At 37.9% G+C, this 15960-nt stretch overlaps 1 protein-coding gene across 1 annotated transcript in view; it reads left to right on the forward strand.

Moving 5' to 3' along the window:
• RpL10 (ribosomal protein L10) overlaps positions 1-15960 on the forward strand; it is a 210106-nt gene that overhangs the window by 86657 nt on the left and 107489 nt on the right. The window contains exon 3 of the mRNA XM_067760018.1: positions 2688-2850. Within this exon, the coding sequence (XP_067616119.1) occupies positions 2688-2850 (163 nt within the window). The remainder of the gene's footprint in view (positions 1-2687; positions 2851-15960) is intronic.

Genomic DNA, 15960 nt, shown 5'->3' on the forward strand with positions numbered 1-15960 from the left:
CAAAATACAATTTTTCAAGTATAGAAAAATTAAAAAAAAAAACAGTCATTACAAAAAATTATTGTGCTGGCCTTGAGCTCGTTTCGAACCTTGAATCCTTTATCAATAGGCCGATAAAAAAAAAACAATTGTTTTTCTGCCGCGTTCGAAAAGGCTTCGGCCCACGGTCGCCATATAAAGTGGACATTTAACGCCACACATTTTTGGGCATGCATCCCCACACCAACACGCACGCATTCACTAAGTTTTTCTTTCCTTCTCTTAGTTTTTCTTTTATTTAATAAAACTTATTTAATTTTTCAAAATAGTTAGTCTGTATTTCCAATTTTAGTTTTTACACTTAGTTTTTGATTTACACACTTAGTTTCTTCGGTTTTAATTCGTAACGCATGTAGCGCGACGGCCGGCTCATTTCAAACTCAACTCGAATGCAAAAATTCTTAGCAACCTTGTCGGTATGTATTTGCAGTACAATGGCGTGATGGAGTCCAATAACGGAGGATTCAGCCAATCAGAATTCTTTCCGTCATTCGACTCCTTCACCAAGGGCATACATGCAGGGTTGCCTGATAATGTGTTGCATTCTTAATTTGGGGCGTTGCCAGCTAGTTTACCGCAACGTAACTCTGACACTACAGGTCGTACGTAAAAATGGGGATAAAAACAGTCCTCCACAACAGCGCCCCTTGCTGTGTTAAGGCCATCATTACTTCCCCAGGCGGCCCGTTATTGGGAAGGCTCCGTTCAAATACAGCCGAAAAACCCCCTGACTGCAAATCCAATAGGCACGGTCCACATAACGCCCTGGAAACGGCGTATATTCAGGCCCTAAACGCTCAACCACATAGTCGGGCGCTATGGATTTCGACTAAACACTCACACCAGCAGGGATCCGTACGATATGTCGAAACACAAAAGGCCGAATCGTTAAAAACTTTATACAGAACATTTTTTTTATCGAATTAAAAAATGTCCAAAAAAGAAAAATGACCGCAAATGGCCGAAAAAAGTCGAAATTGGTATACTTAAAGCAAAACTTCAAAAATAAAATTTTAAAGCAGTGTGTTATTATTATGGTTGTAAATTATGACAGCATCAAAAAAAACTATTTGTACAATGAATGGTGGGCGCTAAGATGGCACCAATATAAAAAATCTGTTTCCTAATCACAATAACGTAATTTTTGGAAAGAGTATTCATATATATTATATTCATATTATATACTAGCAGAGTACCCGACAACGGGTATAAATAAAAGCAGTACTATATAGACTAATATATAAATTAGATGAGGAGGTATATAAGACTAATCCATACCCCTCGGGAAAAATTGGGGATAGCGAAAAAGGGGCGTGGCATCTCCCATACAAATGGGGGTTGGGATTAGTCTTATATACCTCCTCACCTAATTTCAATCGTCTAGCTTTAATACTTTCAGATATATTGACAACGAAAAATTCCAGTTGTATGGGAGGTGCCACACCCCCTTTTTCGTTATACCCAGTTTTTCTGGAGGGGGTAGGGATTGGTCTCATATAACCACTCACCTAATTTCAGTCGTCTAGCCTTAATACTTTCAGATATATTGACTATGAAAAATTCCAGTTGTATGGGAGGTGCCACGCCCCGTTGTCGAAAACTTTTTTATATAGCCTACCATAGATTGACTCACTCAGGGTATGTCAAAGCAAAATTTCGTTCGATTCCATTCTGCGGTTTAGGCTGCAAGTCCAAACATACATACAGACATACTTTCACAAATATATAGTAGAAGATATGAATACAAAAGAAAAGATTAAAGAGTTATACCTAACTCACTAAAACTTATCAAACTTCGAAAATTGTTTGCCAAAATTTATAGCTTATAAATATTTGGTTCATTCTACACGGTATAGCTATTCATTGCTTTCATTAATTTCAAATAAAAGACAGATTACATAACCTAATTTCGGATTTACTAAACAAACTAAATTTATTTCAAAGTTACATTTTAACAACCATGAATATATCTAAAGTTACAAATAAATTACGGACGCGCTAGCATAGCGAAGTGGAATATGCTAAATTTCTCAAAACTTCAACTTTTGTATACTCTGTCTTATCAAGAATATTTCGAATGCGTTATTTTCTCTTTTGATATACTTTTCTAGGTTTTGTTGTATTTTCAGTACTAATTAAGCTGATTTTTTTGAGAAAAGCTGATGATTTGTTGTACATATTTAGGTTTACCGTGTTCGCGCGAATTTGCCACATCATTCATTACATTGTTTCGACATTTTTTTTCGGCTATTAATTTTTCGATATTTTAATTTTCAACATTTTTGGTTTTCAATATTTCATTTTTCGGCATTTATAGTTTCGAAATTTAAATTTTCGGCATATCGTACCAGACCCCACCAACAACGAGTTGCCTGCTATTGTCAGGGCCACACTTAGGTCAATGTTTTAAGAAAAAATTTAAATACTGAAATAAAAACCATAAAAGTCATAATTGAAAAAAGACTGAAAGTTTTAGTCAACGGACAAATTTTCCAGGCTAGGACATCAAAAAATGATGAGAATCCTTTGAGCACTGGGATATGATGCAAATGATTTTTGACAACATCTGAGAATTTGATGGATGCATTTTATAAAACTATATATATAAATAAAGAAGAATCCTAAAATAAGTTAAATTGTATTTCTAGGCTCCAGACTGGAATGCGCGGTGCCTTTGGAAAACCGCAAGGTACAGTTGCTCGTGTTCATATCGGACAACCTATAATGTCAGTTCGCTCTAGTGATCGTTACAAGGCTCAAGTGGTAGAAGCTCTTCGTCGTGCGAAATTCAAGTTTCCTGGACGCCAAAAGGTATTTGTGATTGTTTATCGTCTGTATGTATTTTGTAAAATGTGTATTTCGTTCACCTTTGGGAGTGGGTTACGGACGTTTTATCTGGCACACTCTTTTGAGTATAAAAAATATAACACTATTTTATTAACTATTGTATTAGTACTTGACCATTTTTTTATACGGAAGGTCCTAACGAGCTTACATGAAACCGCGTGCTTGTACCCACAAATTTTTTATTTATTTTTTTTTCCATTGCTAATTAAGTCGATCGAACATATTTGTATGAGTAAGTCGCTTGTTATATGTATATTCGTAAATATTGTAATGAATACTCTCTAATGGTTTTTTTTTATACCCCTAGTCCCGAAGATGGTCCTATTAAGGTGGCAGACACACTATAGCAAACAATATTATATATTAAATAATTTATACCTCATTTATTGGCAATTTATTACCCGAAAAAAAATTTAAAGTTGCGTCCGTTTCCGAGAAACGGGAGTGTCTGCTAGCTTAAAACTCAAGCTAGCAGACACTTCGTGAAAATACGACCTACAGCTTCCGAATGACTTGAATAATTGATATTACATTTATTGGCAATTTATTACCGCAAAAAAATTTAAAGCTGCGTCCGGTACCGAGAAACGGGAGTGCCTGCTAGCTTAAGACTCAAGCCAGCAGACACTTCGTGAAAACAGACCTACATCTTCCAAACGACTTGAATAATTGATATTACATTTATTGGCAATTTATTACCGCAAAAAAATTTAAAGCTGCGTCCGGTTCCGAGAAACGTGAGTGTGTTCTAGCTTAAGACTCAAGCCAGCAGACACTTCGTGAAAACACTACCTACAGCTTCCGAACGACTTGAATAATTGATAATACATTTATTGGCAATTTATTACCGCAAAAAAAATTTTAAAGCTGCGGCCGGTTCCGAGAAACGGGAGTGTCTGCTAGCTTAAGACTCAAACCAGCAGACACTTCGTGAAAACACGACCTACAGCTTCCGAACGACTTGAATAATTGATATTACATTTATTGGCAATTTATTACCGCAAAAAAAGTTTTAAAGCTGCGTCCGGTTCCGAGAAACGGGAGTGTCTGCTAGCTTTAGACTCAAGCCAGCAGACACTTCGTGAACGACTTGAATAATTGATATTACATTTATTGGCAATTTATTACCGTAAAAAAAAAAATTTAAAGCTGCGTTCGGTTCCAAGAAACGGGTGTGTCTGCTAGCTTTAGACTCATGCCAGCAGACACTTCGTGAAAACACGACCTACAGCTTCCGAACTACTTGAATAACACAGGCCGACAAGAAATTTGACCATAAACCAGACCATACTTTCCTAAAGGTTTTCGGTGCGCTGAATTCAAATCTGGACGCAGAATTGCTCTATCACGTCAGGATTTTAAGATATCCTAACCTAAATGTGCAAAAAACACCGCTTTTGCCTATTTTTGAGATTATATATAAACGACAGATTTTTTTCTTTTAAAGCACACAGCATCTTAAAGAAGAAGTCTTTCTCTTACGAATGGCGTTGAGTTTGCTCAAATATCTTTTTTCGCTAAGATAGAGCAATTTAAAGTTTATAAATTTGCTAATTTTCCTATAGCTGAAAAACCACTGAATCAACGTAGGTATGATGTAGTAGAACACATACCTCTTACGATAAGTCTACAAATTTCAAGCTTACACATCTTAAGCCCAAATAACTCGATCCCACAAACCCCAAGCTCACAGACGCCAATCCCACATACCCCAAACCCAAAAACATCTAACCGGCAATTTTAAATCTATAAACCTAATGCTTAAACACCACAAGCCCACAAAACACAATCCCACAAACTATTAACACATAAACACCAAGCCCGCAAACCCCAAGCCGAAAAACCGTAATACCCGAAACCCCAAGCTTATATACCCGTAGCCCACAAAGCCAAGCCTTCACCTAGAGTCACGAAACGTGGACGTGGCGGTGATGATTCCATGTTTTTTTGTTTTTTTATGTTTTTTTTTTATTTTCTGTCTTTTATATTTTTGATTGTATTTGAACTTTTTGTGGTTTATTGATGATTTTAGGTGATGACTCCATGTTTTTTTTTTGTTTTTTTTTTTATGTTTTTTTTTTATTTTCTTTGTCCTGTTGTTGTCCCGGGTCCTGTAAAAATGCCTTCTTTAATTTTTGCGTCACTAAATGTAGGAAATTTTGAATGAAGATACTGAAAACAATTACCATTTTCATCCAGTGCTTTAACAAATTGCTTCATCAAACCGAGCTTAATGTGGAGAGGTGGCAAAAAATATTTTGTCTACAAGACTCTCATGGATGACGTTTTCTCCACCAATGTCCAATTTTTTCTTTTTGGCCAATTCTTTTGCGTATAATGCTTTGTTCGCGCACGACCATCCCAAAGGCAAAAAAACATGGATGTTTTGTAAATCCTTGCTGTAGACCGAGAACCATTTGGATCATTTTAAAATCACCACAAATGAGCCATTTGTGAGAGTTGTAATGAATTTTTTCTAAAAGAAATTTAAAACTTTCATAAGATTCCTTCATTATAACTCAGTGAGCAATTGGGATCGCTGCAAAATCATTGCCGTTATGGAGTAACACTGCTTTTAAACTTTCCTTAGACGAATCTATTAACAAACACCAGTCTTCTGGTTTATACATATCTGGTTTATATGAATTTATAAGCCCTTTGATATCATTACAGTATACAAGAGAATTTTCTTTTGAAAAAAATTTTACAAACTTCTCATCTCTTTTTCTATACGTCGTTATCTTTGTCCCAGGTAACAACATATTTCTTTGTTTAAGCCTTGAAGCCAATAGTTCAGATCGATCTTTTGGAAGATCAAGATCACGAATAAGGTCATCCAAACCTTCTTGGTCGAAAAGTTTTAGATCGTTCTCGCTTGATGAACCTTCAGAAAATCTCGTTGTTTCTTTCTCAGCTTCATCTATACTTTCAATTGAAACTACATTATTTTCTTCAAATCTTTCTATTTTTCCTTTCTTAGCAGGCGTTACACTCTCTACATTAGGATATTTCATTATTCTTTTGTTCCTTTTGTTAAAGCCACTTACATTGCTTAAGCAAAAATAACAGTCATTACCGTGATCTACAGGCTCGCGCAAAATAGCTGGTTGAATGACGACCTCTGTTTTAACTTCGTCCCATCTCCCCATATTTGTTCTACAAGCATTACAAATAGATTGGGGTACCCATGATTTATCTAAGTTTCTCATTGGCTTATTATAACATTTACGATATGATTCTTTTATCGAGTCATTTATTAATCTACGAAATTCCTGTTGTTGAAAGTCTCCACAAACATTGCAAAATTGGTCTTTCTTATTGCCACAGGGAGTTCTGTCGATTTGCATTTTACTTAACATTTTTATTAAAATTTATTTAGTTTAAGATAAAATTATATATTAACTATAAGGTGACGTATGTATAGTGATGAGAAATAAATTTAAAGTGATATAAAATATATTTCAAGTGATGTAAAATTAAAAGTTTTGCTTGAGCTTGTATTGTAACGAAACAAAATATAGAAATAACAATAAAACTCAACAAATCTACGTCCACTAACCCTCAAACTCATAAACCCTAAGTAAAGCCAAAAAAAATAAGTATCAGTAATGATTCTAGATAGTGTTAGAAACAAAATTTATTATGTGTAAGCTTGAAATTTGTAGACTTATCGTAAGAGGTATATGTTCTACTGCATCATACCTACGTTAATTCAGTGGTTTTTCAGTTATAGGAAAATTAGCAAATTTATAAACTTTAAATTTCTCCATCTTAGCGAAAAAAAAGATATTTGAGCAAACTCAACGCCATTCGTAAGAGAAATACTTCTTCCTTAAGATGCTATGTGTGCTTTTAAAAAAATTATCGTTTATATATAACCTCAAAAATGAGCAAAAACGGTGTTTTTTGCACATTTAGGTTAGGATATCTCAAAATCCTGACGGGATAGAGCAATTCTGCGTCCAGATTTGAATTCAGCGCATCGAAAACCTTTTGGAAAGTATGGTCTGGTTTATGGTCAAAAAAATCGGTCTCATTTTGTCGGCCTGTGTAATTGATATTATATTTATTGGCAATTTATTACCGCAAACAAAAATTTAAAGCTGCGTCCGGTTCCGAGAAACGGGAGTGTCTGCTACCTTAAGACCCAAGCCAGCAGATACTTCGTGACAACACGACGTACAGCTCCCTAACGACTACAATAATATATACCATATTGATTGCCTAAATGTATCGTTGTCGTATATGTCGGTGACATATATATATTTTTTTTTAAAACTGCAATTACCACCGTCTTTAGCGCATGAATTAACTTGTGACTAAGAAAAAGTTTATGTCCGATCTTGACGATTTTTTCAGACAACCATCTATGCCCAATACATAAGCTTGTGGTAGAGGCAGAAATGGGGCAGAGATGGCGAAAACCCTCTTATTGAACAATCGATTGTATGGGAGGTATATGCTATAGTGGTCCGATCCGGTCGATTCCGACAAATGTCAAATCCCCAATCAAAATATGCCTGCTTACTAAATTTCATCAAGATATCTCAAAAATTGAGGGACTAGTTTGCGTTCAAACAAACGGACGGACGGACAGGCGGACATGGCTAAATCAACTTAGCTCGTCCCCTGATCATTTTGGTATACTTATTGGTGGGTCTAACGGAAACATATAGATACATTAAAAATGATTTGGAGCCTTGAAAATGAAAAAAATCGATTTCGACCAAAACAAGTCCCAAAAACAAAAAAAAAAAAAAAAAAAAATTTTTTTTAATAAACTGTTAATGCCAACGTTTTTATCGCATAATTTTAAGTGGGATAGGAACTATGACACAAATTCGTTTTCATCGGTAACACTTTTGCACGTTTCTGAAGAAACCCTTAAAAAAATGGCGAAAAAAAATGTTCACCAAAACACTCTTCAAAACCCAAAAAATATTTTTTTTCAAAAAACTGTTATCGCCAAAGTTTTTAGCGGACAATTTTGATTCGGACAGCGTATACATGCAAATTTTTTAAGTAGGTCATGAAAAAAACCTTAAAAATCAAAAAAAAAAGTCAAAAAACTCAAATTTTTCAGGCTCGAAAATTATTTTTTTGGGTATGCTTAGTGAAACTTTTTCCTGAGCCCAAAACCTATCGAAAATTCGATGGCGCGATATGGGTTAACTTTCGTACATGCAAATCAACCCAGCTTAGTGGACATATGTATGTATGTTCATACGTGTTTTCGCGAAGCATCTGCTGGCTTGAGACTTAAAGCACCGTCACATAAGCAGTTTTCATATACACATACAGATAGACAAAGGTGTTCGTCATTTAACGTATGTGCTCTTTAATAATATGCCACGCCCATAAATTTATTGAAATATTTTTAATTCAAATCTTATTAGTTATTACAATGTATTAGCTTTGTTATAGTACTGAAAAGCTTTTAATCACCGCTTCAATATTTTAAATAAATACGATTTAAGTAAAATAGGTACTAAATTATGTGGACAAAAGTGTTCGTCACCTTGAATTAATTAATAAAAATAATGGAATGTACTAGTTTCTGATATCTGTTTTGTCTTCCTTTGGACTTTACGGCTTCTTGAAGCCGATTCGGCATTGAATGTACCAATTTTTTTCTAGATGCGTTTAACGCAATCCTATGCATTTTGCGAGAATGTTTATAAAAATGATTCGCAAAATTTTGAATGTGAATGGGCAAGGCGAAATAAACTTCAACTGCCAAGTCTTTCCTTCATATTAATAAACGCAACATCTTGCTTGATTGTCGCGATGTTGCTGGAATGCATAAGCTTGTGCAAAACGCGGCTATATGAAAAATTTCATTGTGCCACGGACGCAGCTATTTTCGAATTTCGTTAACATGGGAAAAATTATTTTTTGTCCTAACTTGAATTTTAAATTTGCCAATAAATGTAATATCAGTTATTCAAGTCGTTCGAAAGCTGTAGGTCGTGTATTCACGAAGTGTCTGCTGGCTTGAGTCTTAAGCTAGCAGACACTCCCGTTTGTCTGAACCGGACGTAGCTTAAACATTTTTTTTTGCGGTAATAAATTGCCAATAAATGTAATATCATTTATTCAAGTCGTTCGGAAGCTGTAGGTCGTGTATTCACGAAGTGTCTGCTGGCTTGAGTCTTAAGCTAGCAGACACTCCCGTTTCTCGGAACCGGACGCAGCTTTAAATTTTTTTTGCGGTAATAAATTGCCAATAAATGTAATATCATTTATTCAAGTCGTTCGGAAGCTGTAGGTCGTGTATTCCCGAAGTGTCTGGTGGCTTGAGTCTTAAGCTAGCAGACACTCCCGTTTCTCGGAGCCGGACGCAGCTTTAATTTTTTTTTTGCGGTAATAAATTGCCAATAAATCTAATATCAGTTATTCAAGTCGTTCGGAAGCTGTAGGTCGTGTATTCACGAAGTGTCTGCTGGCTTGAGTCTTAAGCTAGCAGACACTCCCGTTTCTCGGAACCTGACGCAGCTTTAAATTTTTGTTTGCGGTAATAAATTGCCAATAAATGAGGTATAAATTATTTAATATATAATATTGTTGTTTGCTATAGTGTGTTTGCCACCTTAATAGGACCTTTTTATTCCTGCTCTCTTCATTTATCAAAAACTCGGGAACCATTTTCTCATCGTTTACAGCAAAGTCTGTTTGATCTCTTTCAGATAAATTATCAGTATCTTTTTTTATTCTTTACAAAAACGCAATTTAAAGGGAATTCGGTATATTTGAATCAGTTTTCTTAAAATTTGTTCCTGCAACCTCTACCTCATATATGTAAGTGAAAGACTTCAATGATGAAATTGGAAACGAGCCTGATTGGATCGATAGTCCCTTTATTCTAAATAATTTATATAAGAGAGTATGAGAACTTTAGGACTTTGGATGACACGCGTTCGTTCATCACTGAAAAGGCTGTTTCTTGGCGGCTATAGAGCCATAAAACTTAGCAGCTTGATGCCTCTACTCTTCCTCAGGATTAGTTAATATCTTGACATAGCTCATTGTATCAATTGTGTAATTAAGAATTATCCTAATGCACACATGTATATGTGAAAATAATGCATATTGCAATAAAAAAAAAGAATAAATATTTTCGGTAAGCAAGTACGACAAGTATATTTGATCATTCTCTTGAAATTTAGAAAGAAAGGTATTGATGTCTACGAAGTGTTTCCCCCTTCAGTGGCAGTGAAAAGTTAATATAGAAACGTTACACTTAAATAGTGAATCCATACTAATTTATATAATTTTTTTTCCCACAACATACATTCTATATGCTTACATCATAACCTTTAAATTACCGGTAAATTATTATTTTTATTATTATTGCTTATTTATTATTACGGCGTTTTAAGCCTTAAACTTAGATTATTACAATTTATAAGTTCATTTTAATAATAATAGGATTTGTAAAATTTGGGCTGTCGGAATGCATGAGATTCCGAGATTCCCAGTCCCAGAGGGTTGTATGTATTTTTGAATGCTGTTTCTAAAAAAATTAAATTAAATTGGGTGCGTGCACTTATGTACGCGCGTGAGAAGTTTTTTCTCTTTTTCACCATTAAAAAATAGTTTTTAATTGCATGCAAATAATTTATTACAATGAAATAATAAGAGGACTTCTTCGCGAATTAATAGAATGTTATGTTGTTGTTGTAGCAGTGCTTCGCCCATCCAATTTGTGCGACCGATCTAAAATTGTCATCAATGTCCTCTAACAAGAGTCCAAAGAAAACTTGCAGTCTCAGTAGGGGTGGACCATAGTGAGAGGGGTGGTAGAGGCGTTGGTTCCACATTACAATTGAAGAGATGGTTGGTGTCAGTCACATGGGACACATTGCAAGCAGGACATACATATTGTATGTCGGGGTTGATTCTGGATAGGTAAGATTTTAACCTGTTACAGTATCCAGATCGAAGTTGAGCTATAGTGACGCGCATGTCCCTAGGGAGAGTGCGTTCTTCTTCTGCAAGTTTTTAAGAACTGGATTCGCTGGGCAATTCCCGACATAGAGGTCCGACGCCTGCTGGTGGATATCACTGAGGACCTGCTTATGCTTTTCTGCTTCATACTGCTATGTTCTCAGGTGCCGTTTGTCCCCATAATGCTTACGGAGATAACCTTTCAAGCCCCTGGGAGGTGTAGCCCCATTAATCAGATATCTGTTGGGATGCCCAGGTTTCTGGGTATTCAACAGGAACTGTTTGTTCAGCATTTCATTTCTCTCCCTAATGGGGAGTACTCTCGCCTCATTGTGTAGGTGGTGTTCTGGGGACATAAGAAGGCAGCCGTAGCGGTTCTGAGGGCAGTATTTTGGCAGGCCTGTATTTTCTTCCAGTGAATAACCTTTACACTGACTTGTGTTACCACAATTAAGGGATGCGGCCAACCTTTTCAACTGGGAGATGCACCACCTGCCTTCAGACCACCATTCTTAAACGACCCGTCATCGAGTACCAAGTATCTGGGACTAACAATTGACTGCAAGTTGAATTGGAAAGTATGCATCGAAGAGCGGGTACGGAAGGCCTGCATCGCCCTCTATGCCGGCAAATCAATGTTGGGTAACAAATGGGGGGGCAAGCATGGTACTTTGGATGTACAAGGTGGTGGTGCGACTGGTGCTTACCTATGGTTCCATAGTCTGGTGGGAAGCTCTAAGTAAGAGCTACAATCTCAACAGCCTGCAAAAAGTCCAGCGCACTGCGTGTGTTGGTGCCATGGGGGCCGGACGCACTTGCCACACAGCGGCCTTAGACCCCATTTTGAACCTGCTTCCGATCGACTTGCATATACTTTATACATCGTCACAAACCGTACTGAGACTCATGGAGTCTGCGTGTTGGGAGGATACTCAGCAAGGGCATAGTAGCATCCTAAATAAACTTACGGATGGTACATGTAGTACCGAGACATATTACTACCCTCGCTTCCCAAGGCAGTTGGTTCTATGTGCCGGAGCGACTCGGGATTTTTCCCGACCAAGGACTGTCATTTCAGTGCAACCCCATTTAATTTGTTGTGTCCCTCCCACAAATTGTCATCCTGCCAGCAGCTCTCTTGCTCCGGGAAGGTATCGAACCCAATCCGGGTCCGTCTCCTGACCCCGGTCCTGAGAAATGGTTTTGCCGCATCTGCCGGAAAAGAATCTTTTTAGGACGTTCATACTCTTGTCAGTGTGTCTCGTGTAAGGGATGGTTGCATCGGACAGGTTGTTCTGGGCTAGATCCCAAAACCAGCCGTCCACGTAACTTCTATAAATCTTTTGTGGCTCCTTGGTGCTCACGCCCAAGGACGTCCCGTAGTCTGCGCCTTAGCAAGCCACAACAAGTACCCGCTGCAGCTCGCGCCCACGGCGCCACCAACTCATACGGCTTCTCCCACTCATACCTACAATCTCCGTAGTAGATTCGGGAGCAATGCCGAGCATCACCCCCCCCCCCCCCCCCCCCCCCCCCCCCCGCCCCCTCTTTTCCGGCACCAATTGTGTTGGTCAGGAAAAAATACTCTTGGTCCCTACCTCCCTTTGCACCGTCTGCGAGCACAGAATATATATGCGACATCCGCCCAATGCAGCTCCTGCCATGGACAATGCCACTTTCCTAGATGTTCTGGTCTCCGCGACGGCAGCCCCCCTACGGGTTTCATTGCGACATGTTGCCAGGCCGCATACCCAAATACACCGGGTACCTCAATGCTTACCCAAGAACGTCCAGTCCCAGGACCACAACAGCAGTTGCGTCCTAGCCTTCCACAACCCGGGCGTAGTCACCCATTACTTACTCCCAGAGTGACGACTTTTCTCCCTATGTACTTCAGAATTCTGCAGTTAAACTGTAATGGATTAACTGGGAAGATCACGGAGATAGTCGATGTCATGAAGCGGCACAACATCCGCATTGCTGCTATTCAAGAGACTAAAGTCACAGCAAGATTTGCTCTGCAGACCTGTTCTGGGTATAATGACCACAGAAAAGATCGCGAGAGCGGAAATGGTGGCGGCCTCGCGTTTATCATACACCACTCTGTGCAATATCATATATTTGATCCCGTCATCGGCCGCAGGGACATTGTCTTAGAACGTCAAGGCTTATCTGTTCAGTTAGGCGATGCAAACCTAGAAATCATCAACATCTACATCCCTCCTGCCACCTATTGCCCCAATGGATACCGCCCTAATATCAGCGCCTTACTCACTGGCAACAATCGCATTATCTTAGGCGATTTCAATGCCCATCACGATCTATGGCATTCAAACTTGCGGGCGGACAGTTGGGGTGAGATGTTGGCGGATCAAATAAAAGAAACGAAGTTCTGCACAATAAACGGAGACGCCCCCACACGTATGGTAGGAAGCTGTCACAGCTCGCCGGATATTTCAATCGTGAGCGCAGAACTCGTAAACTGCGCCAGCTGGCAGCCGATGGTAACATTGGCATCCGACCACCTGCCTATACTTATTTCGCTCGAGCGTACCGCCGACTTCCTCGTCACAGAAAAACGCACTTACATAAGCTTTAAAAAAGGAAAGTGGGACGATTACAAATCTTTTACAGACAACCGCTTTGCTGCCCTCCCTATCCCGACTGATGCCCGCCAAGGGGAGCGTGCTTTCCGCAAGGTCATTGAATCCGCCTTGGCTCGTTTCATTCCCGCCGGTAGAATTCCCGAAATTCGGCCTCACTTCCCGGCGGAGGCCGCAAGTTTAACGAAAGAACGTGACCATATAAGACAGCTCGATCCCGGCGACCCCCAAACAATGGATATAAACCAACGCATCAGATTGCTGATGGATGAACACAAGCGGGCGAAATGGGAGGAGCACTTAAGCGGTTGTAACCTCTCTGCCGGTGTAGGTAAACTGTGGTCCGCCGTAAAGTCCCTATCTAGACACAATGACAAAGTTTCCATCGCCTTTGGCGATAAAGTGCTGTCGGATGCGAAAAAATGCGCGAGCGCTTTCTGCCCACAATATATAATGCATTCTACGGTCCACAGTGGTGTGAAGGGCTTCGCTAGCGCGAATTAGTTTGTAGGAATACCAGTTAATTTATTGTGTTGAAACGCATTCTGCATAAAATGAAAAAGATTTAAGTGGTTTTTATAAAAAACTGCTGGAAAAATTGGTAAATTAGGCTGGGTCAAAAAAAATATTTTTTTTTTTTTTATATAGTGAAAATATTGTTTTGGACGCCGATATTTTGGCCTGTAAGAAGTCCACCTATTAATCGTAATACAAAAAGGGAGGTCAAAAATACGTGCAAGGCGTTAATTGAACCCCAGTAATCAATAAAGTAATTTTTCTGTAACAGAGTTATGTACTTTTATTGAAATTCATGAAAGAGATATGTACATTGAAAACACATGTTTAAAATTGTATAAGAGTTTTATTCTGCATCGGAATCTGGCATAATATTACATACAGGCGATTTGAGCAAATCTATGGCATCACTCTCGAGGCTAATATTTTGTTTAGTTCCTTTCTCTTTCAGCGAAATACCCGAAATAATAGGATCGGAAGATAGCAAAAAGTAATTAAATAAATCTTCATTAGTATGGGTTGCAGAATCTTTCCTGGTTCTGTGCTCTCTAATAAATTTAAATTCTTTATTTTTTGCTTCTTGTGCTCCTTCTCCCAGCTGTCCGATTGGCAAAATTGCATATTTAATAATTTCAGCTCCGTGAACTAGCACTTTATGTATTGTAGGAGGCATATAGAACCATGGGTAATTAGAAACAAACTTTTTAGCAGTGTCCATGGCATATTTGCTGAATCTTTCAATATCTACTTCATGGCCACAAGATATTCCCCATATTCTGCATTTCGATTACGTTCCCGTTCTACGCTCCGCTTCAATCGAAGTTTGGTATTCTGCATTACGACGGAATCGTAAAGAGAAGAGGAAGAGCAAATGATTTTTCGAAATCAGCTGTTGGTACGGAATGTGTGAACATTGCAACAAAATAAATTAGAGAAAATTTTTAAAAAACACTGAAAAACGTTTATATTTTATTATCCACGCCATTTTGTACAAAAAAAAGCAATATAATAATATATTGCCGCAGTGTTATATTTTTTTGAGTGAAGTGCTTTCATAATTGTAAGTGTGTTTTTGTCGTTCTTTTGGCCAAGTCCCTGCCGTAGGCACCGAGTTTTGTTAAAACGGATTCCTGCCCGAATATAGTTGACATTTTCTGAATTTTAAGGATGCTAATTTCATTGCACTGGCCTAAAGTACTTTATAAAGGTTTATTTATTCTTTCCGCAAGGATTGTTTACGTTTTCGCTTCACCTTCCTCTACGCCGGCAGCTTGCTTTGGCATATAATGCTTGCTTTGGTATTATAATGGAATCAATAGCCGCGGCATTATTTATGGAGTTGGAAAGCAGCGCATACGAAAATTGCCAGGCGAGAATGGAAAGGCAAATATTGCGAGATTTGTGTAATCAATTTGAGATGATTGTAAGAAATTGAACTTAAAAGTGGTAAAGTTTAATGACTTATTTTCTTATTTAGGTTCAAAAAAAACTTTCGACTTAGCAAGGATGCTTTCAAGTATGTGTTAGATACTTTTGCGGGGCAAATACGTCCAAGGACTTCGACATCGACATGTTGTGTTTGACCTGGAAACATATAAAAACAATCATCATCAAACCTTCTACGTTTCTTAATAAGTTTTACTTACATTTTTTGTTAAAATTCTGTTATAAATTAATAAAAAAATAAAAAGAAAATGTTTTTCCGCCAACTAATTTGCAACTTAGAAAAACGGAACTACTATAAGGTTCCGATGGAACCTTCGAGCAAAAATCTGCTACTGGTGCCCACACACCCACTCCTGGGCACCTTTGTAAGGTATCAAATATGTGCTCGCACGCGCAAGCATCCCCGCACTCAATCATAAAACACATGTATCTTTTAGTTCGTGTACTTTTCTTTATGTACTTATCTTTAATGGAAATTTTTAAATAAATGTTTATTTGTTGTTTTACACAAATTCTTAGTTTGAACTTAAATATTTTAGTTTCACAAATTAGTTTTAGTTTT

This window comes from Eurosta solidaginis, chromosome 1 (assembly GCF_040869045.1).
Source record: "Eurosta solidaginis isolate ZX-2024a chromosome 1, ASM4086904v1, whole genome shotgun sequence".
In the NCBI taxonomy this organism is placed as follows: domain Eukaryota; kingdom Metazoa; phylum Arthropoda; class Insecta; order Diptera; family Tephritidae; genus Eurosta; species Eurosta solidaginis.